The sequence below is a fragment of the Polypterus senegalus genome, chromosome 3, assembly GCF_016835505.1.
Source record: "Polypterus senegalus isolate Bchr_013 chromosome 3, ASM1683550v1, whole genome shotgun sequence".
NCBI lineage: Eukaryota > Metazoa > Chordata > Cladistia > Polypteriformes > Polypteridae > Polypterus > Polypterus senegalus.
The window spans coordinates 130,318,687-130,336,392 of NC_053156.1; the positions used below are offsets into that span (position 1 = coordinate 130,318,687).

At 36.7% G+C, this 17,706-nt stretch overlaps 1 protein-coding gene across 1 annotated transcript in view; it reads right to left on the bottom strand.

Moving 5' to 3' along the window:
• rev3l (REV3 like, DNA directed polymerase zeta catalytic subunit) overlaps window positions 1-17,706 on the bottom strand; it is a 361,606-nt gene that overhangs the window by 130,242 nt on the left and 213,658 nt on the right. The window contains exon 7 of the mRNA XM_039747940.1: window positions 16,824-16,928. Coding sequence (XP_039603874.1) covers window positions 16,824-16,928 — 105 coding nt within the window. The remainder of the gene's footprint in view (window positions 1-16,823; window positions 16,929-17,706) is intronic.

Consider the following 17,706-nt stretch of genomic DNA (forward strand, 5'->3'; position numbering starts at 1 on the left):
TTATATAAAAATAAACTTAGATTTTAAATATCCCAAAAGATTTTGCTCTCCATAAAAATATATCCTGTCAAAATGATACAAATTCAAATATGAACATGCTGCATAACAAAACCTAGAAATATAAATGAAATGTGTTCTTTTCAGCAATAACAAATCAAATCATTCAGTTTCTTTGCTCATATGTCATTTTAGAGCTGGACGCCTGGCATCTTTTTTGGCCACAGGTTCGTTTATGTTTGGTGTGAGGTTCTGTGTTGTGGAGATTCTCAGGATGGATTGCAGGTGCTCATCAGTGAGGCTTACTGTGTGCTGTTTTGTTAGTCTTTATCACTGAGAAGAGCTTCTCACACAGATATGTGCTACCAAACATGCACAAGGTTCGAGCCGCATGTAGATGGACTTTTTGTTCTTCAAGTCACCAAAGCGCGTGCAAACTCAGTGCTCTCAGTTTATCAGCAAAGTGCGTATTTGGGAACACCGTAGTGACGACTTGGTTTAACATTACTTGGCAACAGGGAAAGTGAGGCAAGGTGCACTGGTGCATTTGTGTCTCCCATAAAAGCAGCTTCACTTGAAATCACTTTGTGATTGTGCACGGTTAAAACGTCCGCTGAAGTGTCAGATTCTTATTTAATTATGCTGCTTTCTGTATCTTCTGCATTGCATTCAGGTTAACCTGATGTTTTGTCTCATAGTGCCGTCTTAGATTAAATTCTGTAATTACAGCCACATTAGCTCCACAAATGAGACACACGGGTTTAGTAAACATATACTCAGCCTCCCATCGGTTTTTAAAGGCTCTATTTTCAGAATCAACTTTTCTCTTCAGCATCGTGTGAGCTAGCTTCGCAATAACTTGATTAACTCAGTAAGTGTTCGGCAAGGCAGCTGAAGCGCTGCATTATGGGATCTGTAGTTTATTGTGTTACCAGCGTTCATATACCCGGCTTTAATAACAATAATACAGTATATAAAATGATCTCATGGGCGGATATAATTACACGCCGGGCGGATGGATGTGTTTGACACATATGGACTAAATATAACTTGAAAAGATATATTTTTTCAAATGTGATCGCGCAATTCAGATAGAGTTGACGCGCACTACAGCCTGCATGCCTCAATAAGTCATCCTTGACAGCATTTTTTCACTTAAGAAACATAAGTAAAGTTAGACCTCTTTTATCACTGAAAGATGCTGAGAAATTAATTCACGCGTTTGTTTTCAGTCGACTAGATTACTGTAACGCACTCCTCTCAGGACTACCCAAAAAAGATATAAATCGTTTGCAACTAGTGCAGAATGCAGCTGCTAGAATCCTAACTAGGAAAAGAAAATCAGAACACATTACTCCAGTTTTGATGTCACTACACTGGTTACCTGTGTCATTCAGAATTGACTTTAAAATTCTGCTTATGGTTTATAAAGCCTTAAATAATCTCGCCCATCTTATATATCGGAATGTCTGACACCTTATATTCCAAATCGTAACCTCAGATCCTCAAATGAGTGTCTCCTTAGAATTCCAAGAACAAAACTTAAAAGAAGTGGTGAGGCGCCTTCTGCTGTTATGCACCTAAAATCTGGAATAGCCTGCCAATAGGAATTCGCCAGGCTGATACAGTAGAGCACTTTAAAACACTGCTGAAAACACATTACTTTAACATGGCCTTTTATAACTTCATTTTAATCGTAATTTAACTTAATCCTGATACTCTGTATGTTCAATTCATCATAACAACTATTCATGGTGGCTCTAAAATCGGTACTGACCCCTACTCTCTTTTCTGTTTCTTTTTCCGGTTTCTTTGTGGTGGTGGCCTGCGCCACCTCCACCTACTCAAAGCTTCATGATGCTCCAACAATGATGGACGGATTAAAAGGAAGAAGTCTACGTGACCATCATCATCATCAAGCCCTTCCGTGAGAACCCTAAATCCAAAGAGGACTGTTTCATTTATGTTAGGTAGAATGCCCAGAGGGACTGGCGGTATCATGGTCTGGAATCCTACAGATTTTATTTTTCTCCAGCCGTCTGGAGTTTTTTGTTTTTCTGTCCCCTGGCCATTGAACCTTACTCTTACTCGATGTTAATGTTGATTTATTTTTTATAATTATGTCTTTCATTTTTCTATTCTTTAATATGTAAAGCACTTTGAGCTACTGTTTGTATGAAAATGTGCTATATAAATAAATGTTGTTGTTGTTGTTGTTATCCTTCCCTCGCTCTTACTTTTTTACCGTTCATCTAATGAATACACTGAGTATGGCTTTACCAAAACAATCATTGATGGCGAATAAAGTATCCATTATTCGAGTATGTAGATCGGGTATATATATATATATATATATATATATATATATATATATATATATATATATATATATATATATATATATATACCCGCAGATCGCAGTGGAGAAGTAGTGTGTTAAAAAGCTATGAAAAGAAAAGGGAACATTTTAAAATAACGTAACATGACTGTCAATATACAGTATTTGTTTTGTGAGTGTTACTGAGTGTTGCTGTCATCAAGGATTTGATTATCATTATTTCTTTCAATCAGGTTCGTATTTGTAGGATGTGTTGTGTTCAAGTTACATTCCGTGTTTGTCAATCGTTGTAAAGATGACAGGTTTCATTCATCGATTCGCTTCTTACTGCATCAATAAACAGCTCGCCTTCTTCTTTATCTGAGACCTGACACACTGCATGCACGGCTTTTTACACTGTCTTCCTTTAGCGGGACATTGACTTTTTCCAACGTGTGCTTTGTTTTGGATTTATGAATATTCTTGTATGTATGAGACGCTTCATATTTTTGCTGCCTTTTCAATTGTGTAATTTGGTTTTGTTCAGCCTTTTGGAACTGTTGCTTTTTATCTGTGCACTGCGCCAGTTCACGTGAGCCGCCGTGTACATGCATCGGTTTCCCAGCTGTGCTGGTGCCATCTCGTGCTATGTCCATGGCTGTATTTAATGTTACCTTAGTCCTGGCACTTAAAACTTTCTCTCGCAGTTTCGCTGAGTTTGTACCAAACACCACCCTGACCATCTCATCTTCCTCTGCATAAGCACAGTCCTTAACCCGTGAATATTTAGTGGGAGTTTGCTATTGGATTGCCGCGACGGACGGCCTTATATGGGCAGGCACTAAATTACAAACGCCAGCGCAGCCTGTCTATGAACTTAATTTAAAGTGTAGGTTTACATCGTGCTTTGTTTCCGAAGTAGCAGAAGTCATGAATATGGTTGTATATGTCACTAGCCCGCTTCTTATTGTTTCGCTGCCTTCTCAATTATATAATGCATGTTTTCTTCAGCGCTTTTTTTAGGTCTTCCTGGTTTTCTATGTACTGCGTGATTACGTGGGAGGCGTGATGATGTCACACGAAACTCCCCCCACGGCGTTGAAGCTCATCTCCATTACAGTAAATGGAGAAAAACAGCTTCCAGTTATGACCATTACGCGTAGAATTTCGATATAAAACCTGCCCAACTTTTGTAAGGAAGCTGTAAGGAATGAACCTGCCAAATTTCAGCCTTCCACCCACACGGGAAGTTGGAGAATTAGTGATGAGTCAGTGAGTGAGTGAGTGAGTGAGTGAGTGAGGGCTTTGCCTTTTATTAGTATAGATATATTATATTATATATATATATATATATATATATATATATACACACATAAATATATATATATATATACATACATACATACATAAATATATATACACATATGAGATTCTGTGAAGCACCTTGAGTATGGTCTTTAATTCTTGAACTGATGACAAAGAACAACATGTTGGAGAACAAGGACCAAAACAAATTATGTTTTCTCACTAGTAAACTGTTCAAATGAATTTTCAAGTCAGTGAATGTTTCATAGTATTCTTTGCCCTCTTAAATCAAAGGGCACAAACAAATATCAGATTCTAAGTGGCTACAGAGGTCTTGAAGGAACATGAATATTTACTTGACTCATATGAGAAGATTTTATGAAGGTGCTGAAACATGTAGCTGCTAGTTCAGAAAAATCTATGTATTTAACCATCCATCCAATTTCAAAACGTGCTTATTGCTGCTCGGATATTGGGTGCAAGGCAGAAAGAAACCCTGGATAGGGCACCAGCCCAGAGACACACACAAACAAACACACACACACACACAGCTTTAACGCACAGGTCTTTGGACTGTGGGGAGAAAACCGGTGCAGCCAGAGAAATCCCACATGAACACTGGGAGAACATGCAAAATCCACATAGGAAGCACCTGGGAGTTGAACACCAATGATCTCATAAACCACAGTCCTATTTTTGTATCCATCTAGAAGAGCATCAGACTAGAAATTAATCTTTTTTGTAGGTTACAGTTAGTGATTCTCTGTTACTAACCCAAACAAGTGTCACTTGTAGGACACTTTAATATGTACGTTTTGTTTTTTAAAGTGCATATATTCATAAACAGTATTCACATACCCAGGTCCACTTACAAGTTGTATACTTTCTTTGATTTTGGACAGGAAAGATCTGAAAAGTAAATTACTACATTTTTTGGATTAATATGCAAGGCTCCAGAGCCCCAGAATTTGCAGTCACTATTTTTAACATTTTATCTGAAAGTTGCAATTTTTGGAGAAAAAAAAGAAAATTGCAATAATACTTGTTATGTAGTGGCTTTCTCTATAAGCACATTAAAATATAAAATGGAGACAGAAAGTTGGAAGAAAAACACATTTTACACACAGTATGAATGTACAATATAATGAGGAGGGCACTGCTTGCTTTAACTAAAAGCAAAATGATGCCACCTACATTCAGGCAATGTTTGGCCTCAATTACCTTCAATTGCTCCAGGCCAAAAAATGACATAAAATGATCTTGGATTACCACAATACAAAAAAAAAATCACTTCTCCAAGGACATCTCTTTCTTCTAAGACATGACAGCAAACTGCAAAAGATTTCAGGGAAAGGCAAGTGTAAAAAAGTCAAAAGATAAAGAATATAAACACAGGGTTCTACAAGAAATAAGACAAAAAGGACTCTGATGACTTGCCATATCCATCAAACTGATAACAGGAGCCACTGAGCCGTTGTTATTAAAGCCACTACCTGGGAATACATTCCTGCACAGACTGCAGGATCATTTGTCTTTTTGAGATGCAAACTACAGTAACAGCATGAAAAGCTGGCACATGCTTTAATAATGCAGCAAGCACACCCTGTGTCGATACATTCAAAGGTAGGTGGGAGGCAGAGCTTTTATTCTCCCGGTACAGAAATAGTGCAGAAAGAAACAGTTCTAGAATCCATTAATTCTCATTCCTCATACCGGACTGCCCTGGTAAGAACAAGTCTTCACTCTAACTAGTGTTCTAATGAGAGGGCATGGCAATCTTGTGGGAGCCTGCTTTGCCATCTTTCATCATTTTGTATATCCAGATATACTATAATCACCAGGGTTTGTTTATTGTCCAAAGGAATACAATTGGTGTCTGGTTGTATTTTAAACACAAAGTAAAATAACTTTTTAAAGAACCTTGCTTCTGAAGAATTTTGCTTAGTTAATTTACATGAGTAAAATGACTTGCATGTGTTCTTGATTCCTACCCTATTCCCAAAATAGAACCAAAGACACCAGGGAAGCAATGAAAAAGTGGTTTAATCACAAAATAAATACAAAGCCATACTGATAAAGGAGCAAATGACGTGGAACAGTACAAGAAAGATATGCACCTGACATACCCACTGGTATTAGCTATACAGGTTTGATTCCTAACTATCAATGTGGTTAACTACCTCAGACTGCACCAAAACCTTCGGTACCTTATCATTATTTCTCTTTCTACCACTAGTCCAATTTTTGCCTTAACTTGCATACCCAACATAAAGTTATATGACCCTATGACCTAAAAGGTCTTTTAAACCCCAGCTTGTGACCACTTCCACTCCATTCCTCTTTGAAAAACATACAAGTCAGTAGCTAATGTCCATGAGAAGCAGGGACAAGCTGGAACTTCACATTACAGTAACTGAATAATTTATTAACTTTTCTAGGGATATCAATAAATGCCACCTATACTGGAACAAGTAATCATCTGAAGGGTTCCGCAAACTCCATTTTCAGCAACAGGTTTTTTTTCTGAAATACTGTAACATTCTATGCATGGAAAAAAATACATATAAGATAAATGAATGCTATATAAATATAAGCAAGCACTTTACATAAGGACTCTTAAGATTTCTATGGTAATAATAAAAAACAAAAGACTTGAATTGGATTGGCAAGGAGAATACAGTGATCCCTTGTTATATCGCGCTTCGACTTTCGCGGCTTCACTCCATCGCGGATTTTAAATGTAAGCATATCTAAATATATATCACAGATTTTTCGCAGGTTCGCAGATTTCTGCGAACAATGGGTTTTTTTATTTATGGTACATGCTTCTTCAGTTGGTTTGCCCAGTTGATTTCATACAAGGGATGCTGTTGGCGGATGGCTGAGAAGCTACTCAATCAGAGCACGTATTACATATTAAATAAAACTCCTCAATGATATACGATATGCTTCCTGCGCGGTGCTCCGAACAGCACATATTAATTTTTAATTGTTTGCTTTTCTCTGTCTCTCTTACTCTCTCTGGCATTCTCTGCTCCTGATGGAGGGGGTGTTAGCAGAGGGGCTGTTCGCACACTGGCCTAGAGGATAACGTCGATCCTATAAAAAATGCTGAAAGACTACCTTCACATTGCTCCCTTCCTTGCAGCTGCTTAGTCCGGGGGTGCTTTGCATACTTAAAAGCCCGAACAGCCCTATTGATTTTTGATTGTTTGCTTTTCTCACTCTCTCTCTCTGACATTCTCTGCTCCTGACGCGCACTCCTTTGAAGAGGAAGATATGTTTGCATTCTTTTAATTGTGAGACGGAACTGTCATCTCTGTCTTGTCATGGAGCACTGTTTAAACTTTTAACTAAAGGGTGTTATTTCATGTCTAGAGGGCTCTAATAATGTTAGAATAATGTTAATAATTAAAAAACGTATTTAGAAGGTCGTAAACAGGTTTTCTATGCTCTAACTGTGAAAATATTCGATTTATAAATAAAGAATCCTACTTTGCGGAAATTCATTTATCGCAGTAGAGTCTGGAACAAATTAACCACAATAAACGAGGGTTTACTGTACATTAAAAATTTCAAATTAAACAGAGGAAAACTGAATAAATCACAAACGCCCAATGCCCCGTGTGTAGCTTTATTCATTGTTTCTCATCGTCATTTAGCACTGGTTGCACTGACAAAGCTTTGCATAGATAGATAGATAGGCATGAAGTGGTTAACAAAGATAATTATGATAATCCTACTCATAACTCCTTCACCTCCTTTGCTAATTAAAATATATTCTCTCTCAAAACATCCAGCCACAATAAGCAACAGCTTCTTAATGTAAGGAAAATTGTTGTTAATTTACATCTTTTGTTTACTAAATTTATTAATTTGCTGACACATTTTACTGTACTACAGTTGATTTAACACTAGAATTACCAGAGCCTACGAAAAAACTCGTAGATCCGTCCCACCTTAAATCGCTTCTTAAAACTGTTCTCAACTCTCCGCCAGCGTCTTTTGTTAATCTAAATGTGCTGATAAAGATGCAAGTAGCCGGCTATTCCATCCCCCACCGACTTAGAACGTGCACAAACTTCTCCCAGCTCATGCCTTGATTGATTATCTGGGAGTGAAGTGGACTTTTAGAGTGGAAATAATAGATCATTATTTGGAATACACGCATTTCACGTGTGTTCCATTTCTACAGTAATCTGTGTAAACACATTTTTAAAACAGAAACGTTTTTCATATTGTAGTAGTAAATAAAAAGGATAAACTATATAATGTATGAAGCCTGAAGTCCACATATCAAGGAAACACTTTCACAAAAGGTACAAATACAACAGAACAAGTATGCTTTTATTCAAAAAAAATAACTGCAGAAAAAAAGCCGCCTTAGCATGCCACATTGACACACGCTTATTACAGTTGCCACGGTAGCGTAATGGTATCAGCTGCTGACTAGTAATCAAAAGGTAATGAGTTCGATCCCGCACGACTTAGTTTTGAGAAGTAAACTGCTCTTATTATTACTATTTTAGAATAAAAACATACATTTGATTTCAGTGTGTAACAGCCATTGTAATTTATGATACTTCTAAAGGTTAGTTTTTTTTTTGTTTTTTTTTATTCACTTTTCATTCTATCAGTCGTGTTCAGGATCCTTCCCTAATACAACACTGCTGTTTTCACAAAAAGAATCGCTATAGCACTGAAGCGTACTTGTGACTGCATTCTCGTACCAATGCTTGCGAACTAAGGTGCCTGTGTGCACTTTTCGTGGCATTACATGTCTATTTTTTGAGCATGCCCGTGTCGCTCAAACACAGGAACATATGTTGGTGTACAAGTATAACAAAACAAGTGCACTTTTATTCTAGACTATAAGTGAAGAAAAAATAAAGCAAGTTACAGTAGGCGGTTGATACGACAGCATGCGTGGTGCAATGCTAAGAACTGCTGATTTCCGATCCGTGCTATATAAAATCATCACATTCAAATATTAACAATTCCCACACACCCTTCCTACATTTACGACTTGTACTTGTTGCAGTGTACACATCTCTCTGTGCTATGGTTCCTATTCCACTGAATGAGCACCCGACATTGTACTTTCTTCCCTATATAAATAACATTCGAGCTATAGCGCGTCTCCAAATAAATCACATTTGAGCTACAGCGGTCTTTATGTGAAAACAGCAGTGTCAGATGGGGAGGGGGGGTCGTGAACGCGACTGAGAGAATGGAACTGAATTAGGAAAAAAAAAAGCTAACCTTTACAATTATCATGCATTTAAACTGGCTCTTACAGACTGACTGAAATCAAATGTATGTTTTTATTCTAAAATAGTACAGTACATGCAATATTATTTGAAAACGAACAACATCAGTTTGGGTTTGAATACATGCTGACGCTGTTACAGAAGGAGTCAGCTTATTCAGTGGAGCAGTTTCAACGCACAGTACATGCAATATTATTTGAAAACGAACAGCGTCAGATCGGGGGCATATTCAAACCCGATCTGACACTGTTCATTTTCAAATAATATTGCATTAGTGCGATGATGTTTTTACATATATTGTCTCTTTCATTGATCTTGCCAGTTCGCACATGTTGCTGTATGGTGGTGTTTCTTTTGTACTGCAGGACCTGCACAGGACAGAATAGTACAGAGCAGTAAGTTCAGAGCTATACGCAATCAGACAGACAGACAGGCAGAGAAGGCACTAGATATATAAATAAACAGGGAAGGCACTGTATAATAGATATATAAAAAACAGCTAAGGGGATAGATATATAGACAGGTAGGAAGGAAAGGCACTATGTGATAGGCAGACAGGGAAGCTCCTATACAATAATAAAATTACTGTTATTACTATATAGATAGACAGGGAGTTCAGGCAGGCAGAACGGCGAAGGTTAAAAATAAATAAATTTTCTCCCCAATGGGGAATCAAACTCGGATCTCTTGAAGTACAGCAAGTCTGCTGCACTCTAAGTGACGAAATCTTGCCAGTACGCCACGGAAGCTGTTGTAAAAGTCTTGAACCTTTTATGAAAGTGTTTATTTGGTCTTTGGCTGTCAGGCTTCACACATTTTATAGTTTATGTCTACATTTTGTAACATTTATTACTAAAATAGGAAAAAGTTTCTGTTTTAACACTGTGTTTACACAGATTACTGTAGAAACGGAACACACATGAAATGCGTGTGTTCCAAATAACAATCTATTATTTCCACTCTAAAACTCCACATCACTCCCAGATAATCGAGGCATGAGCTCGGAGAAGTTTGTGCACGTTCTAAGTCGGTGAGGGGATGGAATAGCCGGCTGCTTGCAGTTTGTTTTTATCGGCACATTTACAGGACAAAGGAGGCTGGCGGAGAGGTGAGAACGGTTTTAAGAAGCGATTTAAGATGAGGACGGAACTCAAAGTTTTTTCGTAGGCTCTGGTAATTCTAGTGTTAAGGATAAAAATGTTGAAATAAAAAGATCAAGAATGCTTGATCTACCTTAACTTTTTTCATTAATAATTATGGGAAACATTAATCTCAGTGTTTTGTTCAAATAAAGATGCATCTTTTTGGTCCATATTAGCTTTGGCATACTGTGATGGTTTGTATAAACTATGAAGTAGTTTTATCTTTTAAATCACTCTTCATTTTCCCATTTTCCTACCTTTCTTTACTCCCCACCAGATAACAGCAAATTCTGTATTAGCTACAACCTCTTCACCACTAAAATGACTTTTCATACCAAAAATATGCCTATTGTATGTCACCACCATAAAATTAATTTACATTCAATTAACACATTTTTAATATTAGGCAACAAGTGTGGTACAGCGGGTCTGCGGCTTCCAACAAACAAGGCCAGGTTTTAAATCCGTATAGCCATGCCATTCTCCGTGGGCGCGACTGCACGACCGCGGGGAGTTAATGAGGTAGCGGGAGCGAGTCACACCTACACGTGTGGGTGCGGCCGTTCTTGATTGCCTCATTGGCTTCCTGCGGTGTGTGATTAAGGCGCTGCGCCCATGGAGGCATGCTGAGATATGTGTGTATATATACGGGTCGACATCAGGAAAGGGGAGATGGAGATAGAAATGGAAGGAAAAAAGAGGTTAAAGGACGTGAGAAAGGCAGTCTAAGCAGGAGGATCTGGACACCTCAAGCTGGGGCCCCGCAGAGGAGCGTTTGTTGGTGGCACTCTAGGGGCTCGTTCGCCCCACTCAAACTTTGAATGAGTGGGGTGAGCAGAGCAGGTGTCCTTCCGAGGGATCTGAGGAGCGACTACGGGTGCGTGAAGGATGAAGGGACCCCATCGGTCCGGCAGTGTCCGAAAGGAGGTCAAGACGGAGTTTGGCAGAAGGAGCTCGTAGCTGTTGGGTCTCAGCTGGCTTCGAGTAATGGGTGAACCGGGGAGAAAAAGACGGAGGTGGGCCAGAGAGTAATGAGTGAGAGAGACTGTGTATTAACCTCTGATTTTAAAGGATTTATTTATAGTTTTATCCCCACTGGACATTGGTTTTAAGGAATATTTATTGAATTTGATGCACTGCACTTTTTTGTTTGGATGATTGTTTTAATAAAAGCATTTTTGGATTTTTCTCCTGGCTTTATTTCAGATTTGTCCTCGCTTGTCAGCTCATCTCGATGACATTATCGACAGTGTTGGGTTCAGGGCTCCCATAGGGACGTTGGGAGCATGAAATGAACCGGCATCGTCACAACAAATAAAAAAAAATTAATAATAATAAAAAAAATGTCCTAATGTGCAACAACCTACAAACAAACTTACATGCACCTTACAGCTAACTAATATCATAATATCATACTAGAGGGATTAGGCTTTTTACCTTTAACTTTCATTGTATTAACTTAACATCATTAATAAACTCTTGTAAAATTCTAAGGAAGCATTCTACAATTTCTTGAATAAAAATGTTTAATTATTTCTAATTTTAAACAGAATAGGATATCCTACACAGTGCTATAACAGGTGGATAAGGGATTTTGTAAATGAGTAAAATCAGGCATCAAGTAAACAACATATTGTTAAAACAAACAGACTGTTCACTATGCCATGCTAGCCCATATAGTAAAGCTGCTGACAATGGATTAGGAATACTGACAGGAGACATGGAAGAGATTAAGCAACTGCTTTTCACAATAAGATTACATTTAATTTTTAAAAATCATATAGACCATAATGCAACACAGTATGGCTTTCTATAAATTATAATTGGCCATTAAAGCACAAACAAGATAAGTAACTTGCTTACAGTCATACAATAAAAATATATCCAGACAGAATTGTGTAATTTTGGACTGCTCATTATTGTAACTTTTTTTAAAAAAGAAAAATAGCTTTATGGAAATTAATCCCTGCTTCATTGTTCTTTTGCAGCTTTCGGTTGACTTTACCATAAATTACTTCTCTGACATAGTAATGGAACAGAGGAACCCTATATTTACCTTGATCAGGTTTGTTTGGCTGTATGCAAGTTTGTGAACAGATACATCATACTTTATACTGCAGTTTGAACATTTCCTAAACTTTTCAATTTTAGAATTACAATCATTATTAATCAAATTTTTTATAGTATTTATACATAAAAATAATTCCACGTCTCTCATAAAATCCAAATAATAAATACAATTTTACAATATTTAAATTTTTTAACTATGGCTCTCAATAAACAGCTTAATTAAAAAGCTTATAGTTATTTTGAGTTTTTAAAAACATTTAAACTGTGGCTAAAATAAGCTTGCAGACAGAATTCTGGTGATCACAGCTTCCTCCCAAACTCCTTTTGGTCATACACACTATTGGAGTCAACAAGTATCTGCTATCAACAAAAGGTGTCCTCACATATATGTCCAGGTTTTTAAGAGCATCAGTAACATCAGAATGAGCAAACATGGAAGAATGTAAAGGAACTGCTTACCAGTGTAAGATACATTTACTCTCGACAACAATCAAACAAACATCCACCTGCTACAAGTATATGCATACACATGTCAAAGTATGTGATATGCATAGTACAACCTGACTAGCCAGAAATTTTTATCACATATACCAATAAGAAGGATCTGTGTTTCTCATAACCAATATTAGAGACCGATAAATAGGTTCACCCCTCTGGTCTCAAAAAGTCAAGTACAAAAATATTCAAATAAATGTTTTATGATTTGTAACAAACATGCATACAAACTACATTATTTTAAGTTTGTACAAAAAAGTGTCAATAAACAATTATTCAGAAATATACTCTTAAAAATAAATAACATATATAATAATAATTAAAATAAACTGTAATATAATTGTTAATATAATTAAATAAAAAAATGTAAACAGCAGCTAATATGAGTGACATGGTCAAACTAATACTGCAGTTCCAGTAAACAGAGGTTATAATGCAGGAAGCACTGAATCTCTGCATGTATGCCATGCAGAGAACTCTTCTTGTTATAATAAATGTTGCCCAAAACACTGAACACTTGATTACTGATGATGGTGGACAAGTCAAATATCCCCTTGCCTGAATAGAGAGGATCAGAAAGGCAAATAGCTGAGCAGAGGGCTGGATGAAGTGCAGGGTGTAGGGGACTAAAGTAACGTGTTTAAGCAATTGTGAGCAATTTTGCTTGAGCTTCAGATATGCCTACAGACATGTGAAGTGTGTTGGTTACATGTTTATCTTTGATCACGTTTTTATGAAGGTCTTTGTTTATCAAGTGAAAGCTGCACAGTGCACAAGTCATTAACACTGCACGCTGTGCAAAGAAGCGAAATTATTAGTAATGATAAAGCACTGAAGAGCATGTTAAGTAGAAACCTATATGTAGTAGCACGTGCAACTTTTAGCCTACATTCAAATATTTACTTATTTTGAATATGAAAATTTGTGCATAATCTGACAGTCCTAGACAATCTATTCATTAATAAAGTATTTGTTTATTGGTAGAAAAATACTATCTAATGCATCACAGAGTCTAAACACTAAAACAGCTCAACATCCCCACAACCCGGAAATAAACTGCACTTAGTCAGAATAGTAAGTTATAATCTGCGCAGCTATGGTGTACAGTTGAAGTCAAAAGTTTATATATACTTAGAGTGAATTATTTAAAACTCACTTTATAACCCCTCCACAGATTTTATACTAACAAGAAACAATTTGGCATATTATTTGTGAAGGGCAACAGTAATTATTTACAACAATGTTCACAGACAGAGTATTTCACTTTTTATTGACGATATAACAATTCCAGTGGGTCAGAAGTTTATACACACTTTGTTATATTTGGTAGAATTGCCTTTAATTTTCTTTACTTGAGCAAACATTTTGGGTAGCCTTCCACAAGCTTCTTACAATAAGTGGTTGAGATTTTGTTACATTTTTCCAGATAGGACTGGTGTAACTGGGACAGGTTTGTAGGCCTCCTTGCTTGCACACACTTTTTCGGTTCTGCCTATACATTTTCAATCAGACTGAGGTCACGGCTTTGTGATGGCAACTCCAATACCTAGACCTTGTTGACCTTAAGCCATTTTGCCACAGCTTTGGAATTATGCTTGGGGTCATTGTCCATTTGGAAGACCCATTTGCGACTGAACTTCATGGTTCCTTGCTTAGCTTTTGAGATGCTGCTGCAGTATATCTACATAATTTCCCTTCCTCATGATGCCTTCTTTAAGTGCACCAGTCCCTCCTGAAGCAAAGCACCCCCACAACATGATGCGTCCAACCCCATGCTTGATGGTTGGGATGATGTTCTTTGCCTTGCAAGCCTCAACCTTTTTCCTCCAAAAACAGCAATGGTCACTATGGCCAAACAGTTCAATCTTGGATTCATCAGACCAGAGGACATTTCTCCAGAAGGTAAGATCTTTTTCCCCATGTGCCACTGCAAACTGTAGTTTGGCTTTTTTATGGCAGCTTTGGAGCAGTGGTTTCTTCCTTGCTGAGCAGCGTTTCAGGTTATGTCAATATAGGACACATTTTACTCTTTTAGGTAAATACTTGTCTACCCATTTCCCCCAGCATTCTTACAAGGTCCTTTGCTGTTTTTCTGGGATTGATTTGCACTATCTGTGTCTAAGTACATTCTTCCCTAGGAGACAGAATGTGCCTCCTTCCTGTTGGCTATGGGGTCCCATGGTGTTCATACTTGCTTATTACTGTTTGCACAGATCAATTTGGAATCTTCAGGCATTTGGAAATTGTTCCCAAAGATGAACCAAATTTGCGGAAATCTACAATTTTTTTTTTCTGAGGTCTTGGTTGATTTATTTTGATTTTCCCATTATGTCAAGCAAATGAGTGAATTTAATGGTAGGCCTTAACGTACATCCACATGTTGACTCCAATTGGATTAATTGGATATCAGAAGCTAATTGTCTAATTGCCTGAAGATTTGACATGTTCTGGAATTTGTCCAAGCTGTTTAAAGGCACAGTTAAAGTGTATGCAAACTTGTCACTACCCTGGAATTGTGATATAGTCAGTAATAGTGAAATAATCTGTGAACATTGTTGAAAAACATTACTTTTGCCATGCACAAAGAAGAAGTCTTAAAAGATATGCCAAATGTATAGTTTGTTAGTATAAAATCTTAAAAAGTGAATTTTAAAGAATTCACCCTAAGCGTATGTGAACTCCGACTTCAACTGTAGTTTATACCATGAATAACGGCCTTTCAAAAGTTGTTAATGATAACTTGCACCTACCATAACAAATTGTAAATTTGTCATACAAACAGAATAGCAGTTAAAGATAAGGAAATAAGGTGCTGTACTTTTACCATTTTTTCAGTTTTGACAAAAATAAGGCTTACCTACTATATAAAATCAGGGTTTTTGTCAACTGGACTTACCTCTACTTTGGGACACACAGTTTGTGTGTACATGAAATTCTGCATGCTTTGACATACTCTGTCACTCAAAATGCTGGCACCTGATAGGTTCCTGATTCACTTCACTTCTGCTGATGCCGATTAAGTTATTGAGCTTTATTATTGGCTCGATCAGATCTGCAATGTGATTAATCATTTGGGTTCTAATGGGTAGATCTTTTTTATTTTTTTTTTTTTAAAAGAGTAATTAAATCTATTGGGAAAAGTCTTGCCATGGACAAAAAAGTAAACATGAGACAGGTAAATATTCTTCAATGCAACTTTATTTGGGAAGAATCTCTTTTTGAACAGTACTAATTCAAAATGTTGTCTTTGGGAGAAGGAAGTCCTATTGTGACTAGAATACAAGTGGACAAAAAACATGGACCATAATGTAAGACAGACAAGGTGTAATCCTGGATTCTAGGCTCTTTACATGTGTGAGAAGCACTGGATCAAATAAAAACCAGCACATACACAGGGAGGTATATATACATGCAGTATTATTGGCCTTTGTAGCCTCTCTTTAGGGAGTAAAGGTGACACAAATGGGGCTCCCTGTGATGATTAAGTATACATCTATTAATGCACTTTTATCTATCTCTTCTAGCCATAATGGGTGGTGACATTGTAGCTTGGCTGCATTCAGAGTTATATTGTTTATAGGTAGAATGCTCTTCTTCATTACAAAATCCTGGCTACTTTGATCCTTTATGATTAAACTAAAAGTCAAGCATTTCATTCCTAGGGATGTTTGCTTTTTCCCTATAAACTCTTTTAGGTTTTCTCCCTTTCATCAATGCTACAATGTAGCAATGGCTATGAGAAATCTGAAAAATTAAACAACTGACTACTTTAACAACAAAAGGTAAAAAACTATTTGTTTAATTCAACTCAATGAAACTGTTGTATCACACAGTGTAAGTCATGTTTGACATATTTGCTACTTAGTAGTTAGCCCTTTCATTTCTTTAAAATCAGAAAGCAAGAACATGTTTCACTCCTTGTTAATTCAGTATTTACTTACTCAAAGGCTGAATGTTATTACTGCTGACAACATCACAGACAAAAGCTGTCAAATATCCAAGTGTGCAAAATTATTTGGGAAGTTACATTGACAGAGATGAAAGCACTAACATTTTGGAAATAAGAAATAGCAAAGAAAGCCAGGATGCCACAGGATTAACAATAATGCTTATGCTAAACAAAAGATAAATGTCACAAAACTCCTACCATGCATTTAAAGAAAGAAGGAAAAAATATTCTAAAAAAACATATTTCATGCTAGGCTTCTCAAAGTGACTGATACCCACCTTGGGATTCAAAAAGCTCAATTTGTGAAGATTCATTTTTTTCCCGCCGTCTCTGTTTTTCATCTTCCCAAATAGCTTGCAAACCCGGATTTTTACCAATCTGAGCTATTTTGAAAGAAAAGGTAAAAATAGAAATGATATAATATGACATATTCAGTATGCCTACTGTATGCAAAAAATAAAATGTAACTAGACATAATATCTTTATATATGCCTTTGCAAACAAACAGAATATGTTCAGTTTTTGCAGAACAAATCATTCTTCCTGAGTAGTACAATACAAATATATATATTAACAAATGTAATGGCTGAACTCTGAGCTGAGAGACATCTTGAAACGCCCAGTATGTCAAGGCTACATGGTTAGTCAATAGGTAATTTCATACCACAACAGAAACAAAGGCAAGTGAACTTATGGGAGAGTTTAAAAATATTTTTTTACATTTAACAGTATGAATAATTCAGGCTAAAAGTGCCAGTTCTTTCCTTTGTATGAGCATTCTTTTGTTTCAATTAAATTTTTGTACACAACAACAAAATGCTACACTATTAGATCATATAATATTTGTGATAGAAAAAGATAAGAAGCTACATCAGGCAGAAAATAAATCAAGTACTCTATACCTCAAGATAAAGCATATGCACTCACTCGTTATACTTCATCAGAACATCCAACTGAATAAAGGTGTGATTAGCGCCTTTCTGAGTTGCATTATGTATTATTTGTTGAAAACTCAGCGGTTTTTAGACTATAATTTGTCATAAGCAGTGAAATCTTGATGGCTAACACAAATCAATTTCTGTGGTTCAAGTTCAAGCATCTCAAACATCCAGAAAAAAAAATATTTTTGTTGATTTTGCATTTGAGTAAAAGGAATTAACC